Source organism: Cynoglossus semilaevis, chromosome 14 (assembly GCF_000523025.1).
Source record: "Cynoglossus semilaevis isolate Cse_v1.0 chromosome 14, Cse_v1.0, whole genome shotgun sequence".
Taxonomy (NCBI): Eukaryota; Metazoa; Chordata; class Actinopteri; order Pleuronectiformes; family Cynoglossidae; genus Cynoglossus; species Cynoglossus semilaevis.
In genome coordinates, this window is record NC_024320.1 from 28,528,347 (window position 1) to 28,545,205 (window position 16,859).

Below are 16,859 nucleotides of genomic sequence, written 5' to 3' on the forward strand. Positions count from 1 at the left end.
TTTGTGCCCACGACATCATCCCCCAAAAAGTTGGTCCCATAGTGTAGCGCTTAGGTATATCTGCTGATAACAGAAGAGTTTCCCAAATATGGGATCAATATAATTCTAATTATTATTATTACTATTAAATATACACATGTAAATTTGAAGGTAAATGCATGTATGTGAATATATACTTATGTGTATATATAATACGTTTATATTTTTCCTTAAAATAAAATAGAAATGTAATGACTAAAAACAGAGAAAATTAGAAAAGAAAAAGTTTTTTTTTTTAAATGAGTGAGAAAATATTCCGTACAAACAAACCCTCACTTTTCTTGATTAGTTTGTACTTAAAGAGTACACACTACAGAGAGTGGGACAAGTATTAAAACGTGTCATTTTAAAATGACATTAAATCCAAACATGATTTAATAAATATACCTTTTTGAGTTCTATCCATTTTAAATGTTTGTTAAAGAACTTTTCTAAGACACAGCAACGTGTTAGTTTCTCTGTGTGTGTTCGTGTGTTTGTGTGTTTGTGTGACGCCTCAGTGTCTATTGTGTAAATACAACGGCATGTGATGTTTAAAAATCACACACTCTTCAGACCAAAGTGAATCAGACTTGGTGACGGCCTGTAGCAACATGTTAATGGATTTGTGTTATTTTTATTTTATGGCCCACCATAAACTGTTATTTGAACAATCGATTAATACGAAGTTTTTAATTAATCAATACGCCATTAGGGCCATAAAAAAAAAAAAGAATCAGACAAATGTAAGGCAGACATCCTCAAAATGATAACGTCACTGTGTATGTGTTTAATTCACTGCAGTAGAACACATTTATATATATATATATTTCCATCAGAGAACATGGTTTAATTTATTAATTTTAATTTATTTACAAGCACATTATGACTGAAGTATTTTCTTTAGTAATTAATGGGTCTAGAATAGAATAGAAATAAAAATCAAATTTGAGTTCAAATGTTCATTTTTGTCAGTTTTCATTTTATTCTAAATACTGCGTAAAAACAACAATGTTAAGGGATTTAAGTTACGATACAGGAATATACGTTCGTATACATTTACTACATTTCTACGGGTATGACGTCTGACGTATTCACACACACGTGCTACCGGGAGCATAAAGTTGACTTATACTTTGGTATGTAATGCATATCTACACAACGTCATGTGCTTTTATTGCCGGGCGTGTTCTCTTCGACCGTGAAGTACAATCCGATATTGTTGTAAGTGTATTATTCTTAAGTTTTTCTTAACTTTAACGCAACAAAAATCTACTGTGTGCCCAGAAAATGATGACGATGACATTTTGTATTTGACACTGAAGCCAAACAACATTTGTTTCCAGGGAAACCTCTGAGACATTAATAGAAAGAAAGAATGAGTCACGAAAAAATAGGAGTATCTTTGACTGGTTAACAGTTAACTTGGCGTGTTGTGAACGGGCACACCCTGCTGTTGATACTGTTGTCTAGTAGTTTCTGCCGCGCTTCTACACAGCCTTCAGAAAGAAAGAAAGAAAGAAAAGAAAGAAAGACAAAACTGTCGACAACATCTTACGTTCATCTAAGTTCATCTTACCTGTGTCGGAGAAGCAGAGCGAGTCTGTCCGGAGTCTGACGGGAGAGTGAAGACAGTCACCGTAACAAGGTGAATTTTAAACACAGTCTCAGACTCCTCGCAGGCTCCGCCCACTTTCATATTTTTTATTTTTTTTTATTGTCAGTTCCGCCAATCGCCTGTAAGCAAACTGGCTGGTGACGCATTCATGAGAAATCCGTAAAAAAAAAACTCCAAAAACTTCACTTTTACGTTTGGTGTCAATACATTTAAAACATATTCTTCTTTCGGGTGTTTTTTTTCTTCAAGTCGTCGTCTCAGCGAATCTTCTGCCTCTATCTCACCCTAAACAACTTCAACTTCAACTGTTGTACCAACAATCTTCGTGTCCTCTTTCGTGACATCCGTAAATCTTCCGTCTCCAAACTGTTTAACCGTAGCTGCCGCTCTGATTTTCCCCTCTCTCTTTCTGACCCTGAAATTGTCAACATTAAATCAAAACCGAATTATAATCACTCCTACTGTACGGGTTGATGAAGTTTAGTTAAATACATGACGTCATTACAAGTTTTAATCATGTAACAGTACCATTTTCGAAGCTCTAAACACAGAGTATCATGTTGAGCGACGTGAATTGAACGCAGCGTCATACACGCAAGTAGGCAAGGGGCGGCAACCGCTTCTGCGTTCGTCAAGAACTGCATTACCCATAGTTCAACTCGTGCGTCAACAGCAACAGCTAGGATGTTGCGATTTCGCTGGCAGCCGAGGATTGCTGTGGTTGCAGAGATTGAGGATCTGGGCTCAAACGTCTTGCCTGTATTTTGGTAAACGTCAAATTGTTATTTTTTTTTGTTTCCAATCCTCGGCGACAAACAGATGTTTGTTTTTTATATTTCTGGTCGAATGCGTTTGTATGCGCGTTAAAGACAGGCTGCATCGCGTTAAGGCGTTTAGCTAACTAACCCCCCCCCCCTCACACACACACACACAGTTTTGTGTTAAATTGGACGTAAGTAAATATCCCGACGCTGAAAAATGTGGGAACAAACAGGGACTTCACTCAAATGAGAATGGAAATATCTTTTCAGACAACACTATCGCACAAGTTCCACGTCGGACACGTCGCGGTGGGAGACGACGACGACGACGACGTCGTTGTGTTGAGTTGAGAGGATAACCTGGATAACCTTAACACGAAATGTCATAGAGCCTCAGCAGCTAGCACTCAGCTAGCCTGGTAATGGCTGGATGAGATGGAGGAGAAGGACATCATGTTGTCAGCATCGGTATCAGGAACGACCAGGGTGACTGAAGACTGAAGACCACCCACCCCCCCGGAGATGCTTTAGCCTCCTGCCTGGGTGTGTGTGTGTGTGTGTATGTGTGGTGTAATTCACTTACATAACAGCCTCTCTACGGTCTTACCCCGCCGCTGCTTCAACACAGCGGCTAGTGTTGGCGAGCAAATGGGAAATTTGCCACCAAAAATATCACCACCATCATCACCACCATCATTATTATCATTATTATTATTATTATTATTATAAGTGGGTGAAAGGGCATCGCTGCGTGTTGTGAGGCTGCCCAAACAGACAATCTCCTCTCCTGCAGCGTCACACTGACACTGACTCTCTCTCTCTCTGCATCAGTGCTACAGTACAATTCTGTGCACGGAGAAAAAAAAAACAAGCATCTCAGAATTGTGCGTGTGACGAAAGCTATAAACACTGTCCTCCTCCTGTCAACTGGACACGATGAGGAAGTTCTTTGATTCTCGTCGGGAGTTGGTGAGCTCCGGGCCTGGTTCTGGAGGAGGTGGAGGAGGAAGCAGCTCTGGGTCCAGTCACGCAGGAGCAAATTTCATTGGACGAGGCTTCACCGTCGGGCGACACCAAGTGACGGTGGAGGAGATCATCGCTGAAGGTGAGGAACGTCGTCGTACACCGATGTCTCCGTGTGTGTGTTCGTTCAGCCCAACACCCTCTGTGATGGAGCTGTGTGCATGTAACCCATGTCTTCAGGGCATTGGTTCGAAGCCAAAGGCCTGGTTTGTTCTGCTAGCTTCAGTGTCAGCTAAGCTAAAGTTCCTGCTAACTGTCTGTGTGATTGAGGGATGTTGACACATACATGTTACATTAATGTTGACCAATACTGGTATGTGAATCCAGACCACCTTATATAATTGTTCTTATTCCTGTTTTAGCTTTAGCATAGTTACCATAGCGCCACACAGTGGTAGAAGTAGTTAGCGCACCTGCCTTATATGACCACTGCCCGTTTAGTTGAACAACAGTGATACATGTAGGAATTGAGGAATTGAAGCTTTCTTTTTTAGTTTTTGGAGCAAACTGCTGCCATCTAGTGGAAGTTTAATTGTTCCACCTGCCACAGTCACATAGATGAAGAACAAGAGCAACAAATAAATAATATCTCTCAGTGATATGAACAGTCCAGGGTCGACCCTATCATGACCTGACCTGACCTGATCTGACGACTGCTGTGATTGGCTCCAGCTTCTCCAGCTAACTCTGAAAAAAACAAAACAAAAAACAAAGCTGACATGAACATGTGTATAATTTGCTTGAATGTTTAAAATTTAGTGTTGTCTTATTTTTTTCAAATTGGCAGCACATTACGTCGCTGCCTCACAAGGGGGCGATGTCTGTTGTCTCTAAATATATGGTTATATCGATCTACCAGAATAAGTGGGCTATTACTGTTTCACACTGTTTCTTCATTAGACCATGTGGTGTTTACTGTCAGCTTAAACTGTCTGGAGTGAATCTGTGGCCTGAGCTCTACCAGATGGTCGGTCCTGGATGTAGGCCTCGGCACAGACCCTGCAGCAACGACAATGACTAATGCAACACCTCAGAAGTCGTGTAGCATTTGGTCGCAATCGTCCATATTGAGGGAAGTCTGCGTGGATACAAATTGCTCTGTTGAAAATGTCGCGATGACCCCGGGGGCGACGTGACGCGAGAGAATCACGTCTCATCTCACGTGTTTTTGTTTCCACTCATCGTCCTCTGAACATGTTGGACATTTTTCTGGTTCTTGGTGCTTTTTCATCATCTGCCGTCTCTGTCGACCCTGCAGGTGGATTTGCCATTGTGTTCCTGGTGCGGACGAACCAAGGGGTGCGTTGCGCCCTGAAGAGGATGTACGTCAACAACGAGCACGATCTGCAGGTGTGCAAACGCGAGATTCAAATAATGGTGAGTGAGTCGCTGGGGCTACACGTTGTTATTTGCCTTTTCTCTTGCTCTCACCTCGTGTGTGTGTGTGTGTGGATTTACATTAACCACACGAAGGCCGCGGCGAAATGAGCGCCTGAACGTGTCGGGGAGTTGTTTGTTGACGACTGAATAACTCCGTCCCACAGTTTTATTCATCCCTCCTTGTTATTGTTGGACGTTTTCTTCAGCAGTTTTGTGAATGTTACGTAAATGTTTTTGAAATGTTTTCACAGATTGAGTCGTGAGAGTTATTTCTGAGGCCGTTATGGCAGAAATGTTTGTATTTGCTGTTAATTTAAGTGAGAATTGATTGGATCGAATGCGATCACTGTGTCCTACCTCAGCTTTTGATTTATTTACTATTTACTTATTTATCAATTATTGTGATTACCTGCTGTAAAAGTCATTTTTTGAGGTGCGATATTAACTTTTTGCCAATATCTGGTGTGACGTTATTGTCCAAAAGCTTAGTTTTTCGATTCCGATATAAACCGATACCGATATATGCAGGTAAACATCTTAGTACCCTACACAATGACGATTCTTAATAACTAGGTAAAAACCGAGTTATTGTGCCATGTCATTATCGGAGGAAAAAAAACCAATGACGATTCTTACAGATATTACGTTGTTATGCTAATATCGGGCCAATACTATCGGACCTTCCTACTTTTTGTGACTATTCTGTCCAACATGTTGACCAGCTGAGAACAGAAAATGACGATTCTTACAGATATTACGTTGTTATGCTAATATCGGGCCAATACTATCGGACCTTCCTACTTTTTGTGACTATTCTGTCCAACATGTTGACCAGCTGAGAACACCACTGGTACTGGTCTATAAATAGACATGTTTGTCATGACGGACCACCACAAAACCTTCTGTAATTTCAGCAGTCTTGGGAAATCACGATCGTCTCGCAACAGTTTTACAGCGTTCATTGGGTTCAAAGTACCGGGCGCCAGAACTTGTTCCCCTCCGTCAGGAGGAACCGCAGTGGAACCAGAGTGTAGAGTTACAGAAACAGACGATCGGACGCTCGTCCCACCTCTGAAACCAACACTGACATGTGATTCAGAGATGATGTCGGGTTCCTCTGTCTGTTCCTCTGTCTGTTGCTCTGTCTGTTCTTGTCTTTTCCTCTGTCTGTTGCTCTGTCTGTTGCTCTTTCTGTTGCTCTGTCTGTTGCTCTGTCTGTTGCTCTTTCTGTTGCTCTGTCTGTTGCTCTGTCTTTTCCTCTGTCTGTTCCTCTGTCTGTTCCTCTGTCTGTTCCTCTGTCTGTTGCTCTGTCTTTTCCTCTGTCTGTTCCTCTGTCTGTTCCTCTGTCTGTTGCTCTGTCTTTTCCTCTGTCTGTTGCTCTGTCTGTTGCTCTGTCTGTTGCTCTGTCTGTTGCTCTTTCTGTTGCTCTGTCTGTTGCTCTGTCTGTTGCTCTGTCTGTTGCTCTGTCTTTTCCTCTGTCTGTTCCTCTGTCTGTTCTTGTCTTTTCCTCTGTCTGTTCCTCTGTCTGTTGCTCTGTCTGTTCCACTGTCTGTTCCTCTGTGTCAGCTTTTTGTTCTACAGTTTTCTTCTGTTTGAGTTTCTTTTCTCCTTCAGACGTTTCTCTCTCTCTCTCTCTCTCTCTCTCTCTCTCTCGCTCTCTCTCTCTACATCTCTACATGAATATTCCAGGAAACCTTACAAACTGTGATCGTTTTAATTTCTTGAACTTTTCTTTTTTTTTTTTTTCTTCCTGCAGAAAGACTTGGCCGGCAACAAGAACATCGTGGGTTATCTGGACTCCAGCATCACGGCCATGGGATCACGTGACGTGTGGGAGGTCTTCATCCTTATGGACTATTGTAAAGGTGAGTACAAATGAATGAGTACAAAATGTCCGCCCTGCGCTTTAATGAAGTCACTGCTACTGGATGTCCGATATTATCGCCCCGATATTAGCATAATTATGTCTGTATCTGTAAGAATCGTTATCGCTTTTTCCTCTATTAATTCAAACTTGATAACGTGATGCCTGGCTCTAAAAATAGTTCAGTTCCCCAGCGACGGACCAATCAGACGCCTCGGTCTCTGAAGAACTTTTACTGAAACACAACTGGTTCTAAACTCCTTCATTTCTCTCAACCCAAAAACACCTTTTCCTCCTCTCACACTCTCCGCACGCTCTCGTCCTCATATAGACACACTCTCTCACCACACCTCCTCACTCCCACTCCCACACCTCCTCACTCCCACACCTCCTCACTCCCCCTCACTCCCACTCCCACTCCCCGTACATGTTAACTCCTTCATAACGCATGAATGACAAACATGCCTCTAGTCACAAGATGGCGGCATTGCAGCTCATTTTATTAATCGTATTCGGATTGTATGCAGTATTTCAATTCTGGGGGGGGGGTTAAAAAAACATCTCTCCTCTAGGGGGCGCATGGCGAACAATAATTGAGAAACTCTGTTTAACCCATCACCTTAGTGAGCAGGCTGCACTTCACTCCCTTAACCACCAGGACACCACTGCCCCGCTACATCGGTATAGGTTGATTTCGAAATTGGAAATTAAGTGTTTGGAGGATATTGGCATTTCAGATATCGGCAAAAAGTGAAAATCAGTCATGTACGAATGAATTTGAACTCCAGTTTGGTTGTTGTTTTTTGTTGAATGGTGCAGGAGGTCAGGTGGTGAACCTGATGAACCAGCGGCTGCAGACCGGCTTCACTGAGAACGAGGTGCTGCAGATCTTCTGTGACACCTGCAGCGCTGTCTCTCATCTTCACCAGCGCCAGACGCCCATCATCCACCGAGACCTGAAGGTGGCGCTTTTTTTAGCTTCAGTCTGTGTAGAACTGTAACAGAGTCTGCTGTAAAATCAGAAGAAGAGAAAAAAGTATTTCTTCAAAAACCCTAAAGTACCTGTAACTTTGTATAATGTAGTATCATGGTCGAGATACTATAGTATTTTTCTATGATCTAGTATCGTACCTATTCAAGGTTTTTTTTTTTTTTTTATCGTCAGACCAAACATCCTAAACATAAGGTGGGGCATCATTGAGTTTTCAAGTACATTCTTATTATTATCATAAATAATAACAATGAAAATAACAAAGGAAGATGCCTTACATTTAGAAGAAAACAAGGGGCCACCAGGTGGCGCTAGGGTGGCCTCAGAAAATTGGAGAATCTGCCAGAATCGTCTGACTCTCAAGTTTCCAACGTAACCTGAATGCACCGCGTGTGAGAGCTGCAACTTCGGCATTGTAACGCCATAATCTGTGTCGACCTGAGAGTTACCGCCCGTTATTAAGGCGCTCTATTCATTACGCTAGCGAGTGGTTAGCGAGTAGCTAATGGCTGTGTTTTTGACAAGAAATTGACCGAAGGAACAGAACGACAGTTTATTATTTGTTTAGTTTATTATTCAGTGGGAACAGACGGAGCTGAAAACATGTCTGTTAGTCATGCTAGTAGCTAATGAAGCTAATGCTGTTTGGCGTTGGCGTTTTGGCAGGTGGAGAACATCCTCCTTCATGACAAGGGCCATTACGTCCTGTGTGACTTCGGCAGCGCCACCAACAAGTTCCAGAGTCCTCAGACCGAGGGAGTGACCATCGTGGAGGAAGAAATCAAAAAGTTCGTACCTTCCTTCCCTTTTTGACCCCATGTGTAACATTTTGCTAACTTAGCGCTTCCCTGCAGCAGTAATTTGGATTTATTTACTTCATAATCCGTGGATACATTACACCCCACACACGTGGAGGTCTGCTGCTGTAGGAAATGTGATTTACACCATTAGCGGCGGCTCTCAGTCAGATTGATGAGCGCCGCTGTTTGAGCTAACGCCGTCCGCCGCTGTTCTAAATCTGTTATCGGTCTCCCTAATGTTGGTGCGTTCTTTCAGGTACACCACTTTATCATATCGTTCCCCGGAAATGGTCAACCTCTACAACAACAAGGTCATCACCACCAAAGCAGACATCTGGGTGAGTGACGTGAACTGAACACGACGCAGTAGGGATCAGTCGACCAATCAGTGTCAAGTTTTTTAAAAAAAAAATGTTTTTTTTTTTTCTTTTAGTTTTGATGAGAAAATAATAAATGAAAATGGAATTGATTGACATGTTTTCATTGTTGGTAACTTCTCTCTTTTTTATCTCCCTCCACCTCTCCTCCTGTTGTTTTCTCCCCTCTCCTCCCCCTCTTCTCTTTTCTTCTCTTTTTTATCTTCACTCCTTTTTTAATCTTTCTCTTCTTCCTCTCCTTCTTCTCTTCCTGTCCCTTCACTCTCTTCTCCTCTCTCGTTGTGGTGGTGATGGCCTCCTCCCCTCTGCCTCCCCCGGGTTGTTTGCTGTGCAAGCTGTGCTTCTTCACTCTGCCCTTTGGTGAAAGCCAGGTGGCCATCTGCGATGGCAGCTTCACCATCCCAGACAACTCTCGCTACTCTTACGATCTCCACTGCCTCATCCGTGAGTGTCTCTTCAGCGTCGCATGATCGTCAATGTCAGAACCACTGACCAAAGCGGTCAGTGGTTCTGAAAGCCTGACACCAATATCTTCTTTCTCTTCCCGTGCGTGGCCGTCACCAGGCTACATGCTGGAACCAGACCCCGACAAACGACCAGATATCTACCAGGTGTCCTTCTTTGCTTTCAAACAGGCTCAGCGGACCTGTCCCGTCCAGAACCTGAAGGTCAGTCGGTGCCGGTTGGTGCCGGTTGGTGCCGGTCGGTGCCGGTCGGTGCCGGTCGGCACCAGCCTCAGCTCAGATGTTTGGGTTTCTTTGACCTTCTCTCGTCTTTTCAGCTGGATCTGCTGTGGGTTCCTCTGTGTGGCCCACATGAACACAGACGTTCATCAGTGGCCCACAACAGAAGATACCCACTAACATCGTGCCGATATTATCGACACAACGTTAGCATAATTAGCTAATATCTGTAAGAATCTGTTATCGGTTTTTCCTCCGATAATAAAAAACCTAGATTTCACCAATTGATATTTGATCTAAAAATAGTTTTGGGGAAAAACAGCTTTATATGAAAGTAAGAGCCACTAGGTGGCAGCATTGCAGCTCATTTTATTATTTTAATATTTTATTTATTACAGATAAATAAATAAATATTACCAGGCGCTCAATAGTATTTCAATACGGGGGAGACTTCTGTCCCCTAGGGGGAGCATGGCAGGAAATAATTGAGAAACACTGCTTCAACCAATCACCTTAGTGAGCAGGCGGTACTTACCTTCGTTAACCACCAGGGCACCACTGCCCCGATATATCGGTATCGGTTGATATCGGAATCGGAAATTAAGTGTTTGTACAACAGCGGCATATCAGATGTCGGCAAAAAGTGTTGCTAACTTGAAGATTGACACAGGTTTATTTTACGACACTTTGTTGATACTGTTTTACATTAAAGTTGCTGCACAAGCTTCTTCATTCCATCAGAGGAACAATAACGGTCTTCCTGTTTCCGTTACTGCCTCCTAAGTAATAAACATCTTACAGTGTCTCAACCTGCAGGGCGGCGCTAAGTTTATTAATAAACAATGTCAGAGATCGTTATCGTCCATAAGCTTAACAACTTATTAAGTTTAAGTGCTTAAATCGTAAGCTGTCCCGGCTGAAGTCGGCTTCATTTTGGTAATGGTTCTGTCCACGATGGGCGGCGTTTTCGTCACGGTCTTCGCAAACAAAACTAAGGAAGGATCGTGTTTTTAAAGAATCAGGGACAGTCATGAGGTCATGTTTATTAGGGATGTCCGATGTTATTGGACGACTGATATTATTGGCCCAATAGTAGCATAATTATGTAATATCTGTAAAAATCTTTTTTTTTTCTTTTTTTTTTCAGTTTTCCCCAAATATGTTGGAATCGCTTTTGCAATGACGTTTATCGCAGTTTTAGGGGAAAACGGTTGCATATATCGGTATCGGTTGATCGGTTGATATCAGAATTAGAAATCGGGAAAAAACCCTCTACTGGCGTGGATCAACAGCAACTATTTTCAAAACCAAATTTATTGCTTTTGAAAATAGGGTTGTAAATTTATTGGGATCTTTACTCTGTTTATTACCCATGATGCTCTGCAGTCACAGTGTGTGTGTGTGTGTGTGTGTGTGTGATATGGTTAAAATATCTGGTACAAATACCTCATCAACTCACAAGACGGGGGTGACAGACAGGAGCAGCAGGGGTGAGGAAATTGCCAGTGGGGGAGGGGCTCTGATGACGTGCTTCTACTTCTTTTTTTTTTTTTTTTTTTTCAAATCCACCGAATTCTCCGATTCCTTCGAAACTTCCCGAGCCAATCAAAGCCAGCGAGGCTGCGGCTGCGAAGAAGAGTCAGAACAAACCAAGGCGAGAACCTCCCTCTGATATCTGTCACATCCTGTCATGAATCACCGGTTTAAAAAAAAAAAAAAACGTCTGACGCCGTTACCAACAAGGCCTAACGTTCTCCTCTGTTCTCCTCCGTTCTCCAGGCTAACCGATCCGATCCCCACCACCGAAACCTCCATCACTCCTCGCCAAAGGCCCAAAGCAGCTCATACCCAGCCTGCTGCTGGCATCCTACCCATCCAGCCGGCCGCCCTCACCCCTCGCAAGCGGGCTAATCTCCCCGGTGGTGCAGCTCAGCCCGTGGGTATGTACCAAAAAAAAAAAAAAACAGACACAGAAACGGGAGATTTTAGCACTTTAGGACATACGTGTCAAACTCAAGGCCCGGGGGCCCAAACGTGGCCCGCCAAGCTATTTTGTTTGGCCCGCGGCAACCACGCAGCAGAGTTTCTTGAACTAGAGAAATGAAAAGTTTTTTGTTTTTTGTTTTTACACAGCAATGAACAAATAATAAGACACATGTCTTAGTCTGTTCTGGACTAGTTAGTCAACTATACCAGTGACCCCCGACTGTTTTGGTTCAGACTGGACTGGTCAGCCAGTACCACCCGGTCTGAAGGATCATTACAGTTTAAAAATAAAACATCTTTTGGACTCAATTCTGTTTTTTATCCGAAGAATGACTTTTATTTTTAAACTTTACCAGAATATCGTTAAATAAAGAAAGTAAATGGAATGAAGTAAATTAGTAAAAATTAAGTATTTTTTTTACTGTCTTCTTTTTCTTCTTCATTCTTCTTCTCCTTCTTCTTCTTTTTCTTCTTCATTCTTCTTCTCCTTCTTCTTCTTTTTCTTCTTTTTCTTCTTCTTCCTCTTCCTCTTCTTCTTCCTTCTTTCTCTTCTTCTTCTTCTTCATCATTCTTCTTCTTCATTCTTCCTCTTCTTCTTTTTCTTCTTTTTCTTCTTCATTCTTCTTCTTCTTCTTCTTCCTTCTTTCTCTTCTTCTTCTTCTTCCTTCTTCCTCTTCCTCTTCTTCTCCTTCTTCTCCTTCTTCCTCTTCTTCTTCTTTTTCTTCTTCATTCTTCTTCCTCTTATTCCTTCTTTCTCTTCTTCTTCTTCTTCATCATTCTTCTTCTTCATTCTTCCTCTTCTTCTTTTTCTTCTTCATTCTTCTTCCTCTTATTCCTTCTTTCTCTTCTTCTTCTTCTTCTTTTTCTTCTTCATTCTTCTTCTTCCTTCTTTCTCTTCTTCTTCTTCTTCCTTCTTTCTCTTCTTCTTCTTCTTCCTTCTTTCTCTTCTTCTTCTTCTTCATTCTTCTTCTTCCTTCTTCTTCTTCTTCTTTTTTCTTTCACCAATCCTGCAGGTGTCAGCTTAAACCTGTCACAGCCGGCTGCCGCTCTGCAGTCACAGAAGGTGCAGACTTCAGCGCCACCTGTCATCCAGTCACAGAACAGTTCCAGTCATGCAGCAGCTCCACAGAAGCAGGTACTAAATCCACTGAACACACACACACACACACACACACACACACACTGACGGGCGATGAAGAGGGAGAGAGAGAGGCTCAGAGGTGTTGAGAGTTTCCTGTGTGTTTTTCTTCACTTCCTGTGAGCGTATTAGCCTGGTGTACAACTAAACAGGCTCAGGGTAAAGTGAAACTAAAGATCGTTATGTTGCGTTGCAAATTCTTTTTCTGACGTTTTTATTTGGTGACGCCACATGAGATGATTTTAATGTCAAATTTCAGTCGACTTAAAATGTGGCCAAACCTTTAACCTGAACCTTTAAACCTGATAATTATCGATTTCGTCTAGTGAAGAAAAATGTTTTCCCTTTTTCTTTCTTTCATTCGTGACTGAAATATTTACATTTATTAATATTGAGAAAATGTTTTAACGTTTTGTTGTGTAAATTATAAATTCAGTTCCTGATGTGATGGATGTTACTTGATGGATGTGATTTAATGTGATATGTGATGTGATGTGTGATGGATGTTACTTGATAGATGTGATGGATGTGATGTGATATGATATGTGATGTGATGGATGTTATATGTGATGTGATATGTGATTCACTCAGGTCCAAACTGTGTTTTTAGTTATTCACACAAACGACACAGAAACAGGTGTTTTTTGTTTCCGCTGTGGTTCTGTGTTGACCTCATACACCTTCTCATCCTTCTCCGTCAGCCTGTCCAACCAGCTGCAGCTGCAGCAGCAGAACCTGCAGTGACCAGAGGTGACCCTCAACCACAGGGACAGCACCAGACCACACCGCCCTGTGTGCTGAGCTGCTCCTCCTCCTCCTCCTCCTCCTCCGCTCAGCCGGCACCACCTACTCCATCCAGCCCGGCTGCACCTCAACGCCCCGCCCGACGCAAGCCGCCCGGTCAGAGCCAGCAGCCGGCGTCACCCTGCAGAGCGCCCCCTGGTCTGGTGTCTTCATCTCAGCAGCAGCACATGGTCCAGAGCTCGGCCGCTCCGGCTCCGTCTGCGCCCAACGAGATCGGCCACAAACCAGCGGAGACGGTGAGTGGACGACGGCGCCACCATCATCACGTACAGGTGTCGAGAGTCTAACCTTTAACCTTACGTTTGTCCTCTGCTCAGACTCCACCGGCGTCTCCAAAGACGGTTGAAGGTCAAGGCCACCACCAGACTCCAGGTGACGTCACGGCCGGCGGCCTGGACTCGCAGCAGCCGCAGGGAGCCAATGAGGATGTGGCGTTCCAGCAGTAAGACTGGACCAGAGGCGTTGGACGTTAGAACGTCGGCTCTTCTTCTCTCAGCTTTACCAAACACTACTTCCTGTGTTTGTCTCCGCAGGGTACTTACACCACAGACAGGCGCCGCCCTGCTGGAACAGCCCAGTGTTTCAGATGCAGCACAGGCCCAAAGCAACGCTGCCCCTAGTGGTTCCTGTGCCACTGCTCAGGCGGCTTGGAACCCATTTGACGATGACGACTTTTCAAACCTCGCTGCCGAGGAAATAAAACCAGAGGAGAAGAAGACCAAGGGTAAAGATGGTCATAAATATGTTTGTTTTTTAGAAACTAAAAAAAAAAAAACCTCAGTTAAAAAAGCTGATTTTTGTTTTGTTTTTTAGAATTTGAAACATCTGAAGAGTTGATACCTGGACTTCAGACTTCAACTGTGGAGAATGAACAGGGAACAGGTCTGTCATCAGAGAGAGAGAGAGAGAGAGAGACAGAGAGAGAGACAGAGACAGAGAAAGAGAGACTCACTGGTCTGAGTTTAGGGCTGAATCACAAACAACATCCATCCATCCGTCCATTCGACTGAATCACAAACAACATCCATCCATCGATCCTTCCATCCGTCCATTCATCCATCCATCTGTCCATCCATCCATCTATCCATCCGTCCATTCATCCATCCCTCCGTTCATCCCTCCATCTGTCTGTCCATTCATCCGTCCATTAATCCATCCATCTATCCGTCCATCTATCCATCCGTCCATCTATCTATCCATCCGTCCATCTATCTATCCATCCGTCCATCCATCCATCCATCTATCCGTCCATCTATCCACCCGTCCATCTATCTATCCATCCGTCCATCTATCCATCCGTCCATCCATCCATCCATCCACCGTCCGCCATCCATCCATCTATCCGTCCATCTATCCACCCGTCCATCTATCTATCCATCCGTCCATCCATCATCAGTTTCTGAAAACAAAGTACTTCCTATTCATTAAATATAAATCTTTTCTTAACGACAGACTTTGATGCATCAACAACCGATCTCTAACTTTACGTTATTATTTTATGAACCTCAGTTTAAACCCAAAATTGCGATGTCCGTCCCCCCCCCCCAAAGAAATTAACAAACGTTATTATTATAAAACACAAACCAAACCCTAACTCAGCCTGACTTTTTTACGGCGCTGCGTCTCGATGTTGCCTCCACGGCGGCCGGTGTGCGCTGCCAAAAAAACCATCTGAAGATTTAAAGTTATAATCCAACCCTTAATGCATCGCGTCCATTACTGCGTTAGGCTCTTGATGCTGCTTCCTGCGGTGATGTCTGTCTCCGTGCATCACATGAATAAATGAGCGAACGGACTTTTAGGGCCAAGACTCCTGACAGGGCGTGAGCTGCTTTTAACAAGTGAATTGACCTGACGCTGCGGGTTTGACTCCAGCTTTGTTTAAGAACATGTCCAAAAAAAATCTGATCTTTGATGGTTTTTTTTTTTTTTTTTTACTTTTGTGTTGATGAGGTCCTTGAACGCACCGTGTTTACAGATCTGTCATTGTCTCGAAATGCGTCGTTGGAGTTGTGATTTATCGGCACATCTCCGGAACTACCACAAGAAAATAGTAGACCAACATAGGGTCCGTGGGCCAAAATCGGCCCGCTTGCTTTAGCAACATGTCAAAGACTTAAAAAGTAGTTTCTTTCTATAAAAGAGAAAAAAACGACACTGAGAAAACTTTAACATCAAAATATTAACTTCCGTCTTCTGTTTTTTTCCACGATCACGACACACACTCTGATCACGTGTGAGCTAAACTTCTGTGACTTCTGCCAGCGCCGTGATCTTCTCATGCAGTCTATGCACTGCTGCCACCTAGTGGGTCTGTTTGTTAGTACATCCGTTAGGCAAAGCTTCGCCACATCGGTCCGTGGCCCCTCCCCTTTAAAAACATGTTTTACGTCTGACATTAAAAGGCAATTAAATAATATTTAGGCCCCCTGCAGGCCGCTCTAAACTGACCTGACATGTTTTTTGTTTTTTTTCCGTCCAGTTGAGAGACCTTCGGCGATCCTGGACGTGGACCCAGGAGCCTCGCTGTTGGTCGTACCGGACCCTTTCCATTCGCTGGAGATGTCGGATGCACCAGGTATCGGACGTTCATTTGAACAACTCTGCTTTTCATTAATGACTTTTGACTTCCTGAAACAAATCCAGGGATGTTTACGTCATGAATATTTGAAAAGCCCGTGTGTCGGTCGCCCTAAAATATCCATCGTCAGATGAATTAAAAAAAACCAGCAGGAGATAATATGAATAAATAATGCTTTAGAAGTACAAACAAACTGAACGGAGCGTCGGTGAGTCGCCGGTTTGACTCCGCACACAGTCGACAGGTTTGAAATGACTGCATTCTGATGCAGTTTGAGGAAGTTTGTTGTTTGTTTCTTTTTTTTTCTGGTTCTTGTTCTTGGTTCAAATCTTTTTTTTTTGTCTCCTCTCGTCTCCAGAGAAGCTGATTGAAGGTCTCAAATCTCCGGACACATCTTCTCTCCTGCTTCCTGACCTCCTGTCTCTGTCCGACCCCTTCGGTGGTTCTGTGGAGGAGGCTGCCAAAGGTGTGTGTGTGCGTGTGTGTGTGTGTGTGTGAAAGATTTTTCTGGTTAATTTAGAGTTAGGATTAGAATGAATCTGTGTGTTCCACTACTTTTTACTCTTGACCTTTGCCCCCTCCTGACCTGTCGTCTCTCTCTCTCTCTCTCTCTCTCTCCCTCTCTCCCTGCAGATGACTCCCTCCTGGGCTGCTCTCTGATCTCCGCCCCTCCAGCAGGGGGCAGTGCCACCTCCTCTGTGTCTTCTGCTCCCACCTCAGCCGCCTCAGTCCTGGATGATTTCAGTCTGTTGTCTGGAGACTCAGTACAAACTAAAGCAGGTGAGTTGGGGGGGGGGGGGGGGACCTCCGGGCTCCTCAGTTTTTTCCTCCCCCT

At 43.6% G+C, this 16,859-nt stretch overlaps 2 protein-coding genes across 4 annotated transcripts in view; one reads left to right on the plus strand and one right to left on the minus strand.

The window, feature by feature from the left end:
- The window catches only part of anxa4 (annexin A4), a 10,010-nt gene extending 8,278 nt beyond the window's left edge, over positions 1–1,732 (minus strand). Inside the window, exon 1 of the mRNA XM_008326332.3 lies at positions 1,598–1,732. The gene's annotated coding sequence lies outside the window, so the exon portion shown is untranslated. The remainder of the gene's footprint in view (positions 1–1,597) is intronic.
- A 523-nt stretch (positions 1,733–2,255) lies between these two features.
- LOC103390497 (AP2-associated protein kinase 1-like) overlaps positions 2,256–16,859 on the plus strand; it is a 25,861-nt gene continuing 11,257 nt past the window's right edge. Inside the window, exons 1-19 of one of the 3 annotated variants that reach the window (XM_025062104.1) lie at positions 2,257–2,588; positions 2,668–3,502; positions 4,679–4,797; positions 6,557–6,665; positions 7,484–7,626; positions 8,322–8,443; positions 8,712–8,794; positions 9,145–9,276; positions 9,397–9,499; positions 11,086–11,169; positions 11,295–11,455; positions 12,515–12,636; positions 13,341–13,679; positions 13,761–13,885; positions 13,977–14,167; positions 14,257–14,325; positions 15,926–16,021; positions 16,383–16,490; positions 16,658–16,804. In XM_025062104.1, coding sequence (XP_024917872.1) covers positions 3,334–3,502; positions 4,679–4,797; positions 6,557–6,665; positions 7,484–7,626; positions 8,322–8,443; positions 8,712–8,794; positions 9,145–9,276; positions 9,397–9,499; positions 11,086–11,169; positions 11,295–11,455; positions 12,515–12,636; positions 13,341–13,679; positions 13,761–13,885; positions 13,977–14,167; positions 14,257–14,325; positions 15,926–16,021; positions 16,383–16,490; positions 16,658–16,804 — 2,422 coding nt within the window. In that variant the 5' untranslated portion in view covers positions 2,257–2,588; positions 2,668–3,333. Of the gene's footprint in view, positions 3,503–4,678; positions 4,798–6,556; positions 6,666–7,483; positions 7,627–8,321; positions 8,444–8,711; positions 8,795–9,144; positions 9,277–9,396; positions 9,501–11,085; positions 11,170–11,294; positions 11,456–12,514; positions 12,637–13,340; positions 13,680–13,760; positions 13,886–13,976; positions 14,168–14,256; positions 14,326–15,925; positions 16,022–16,382; positions 16,491–16,657; positions 16,805–16,859 lie in introns of all 3 variants that reach the window. The other 2 variants (XM_025062105.1, XM_025062106.1) reach the window with 2 other exon arrangements.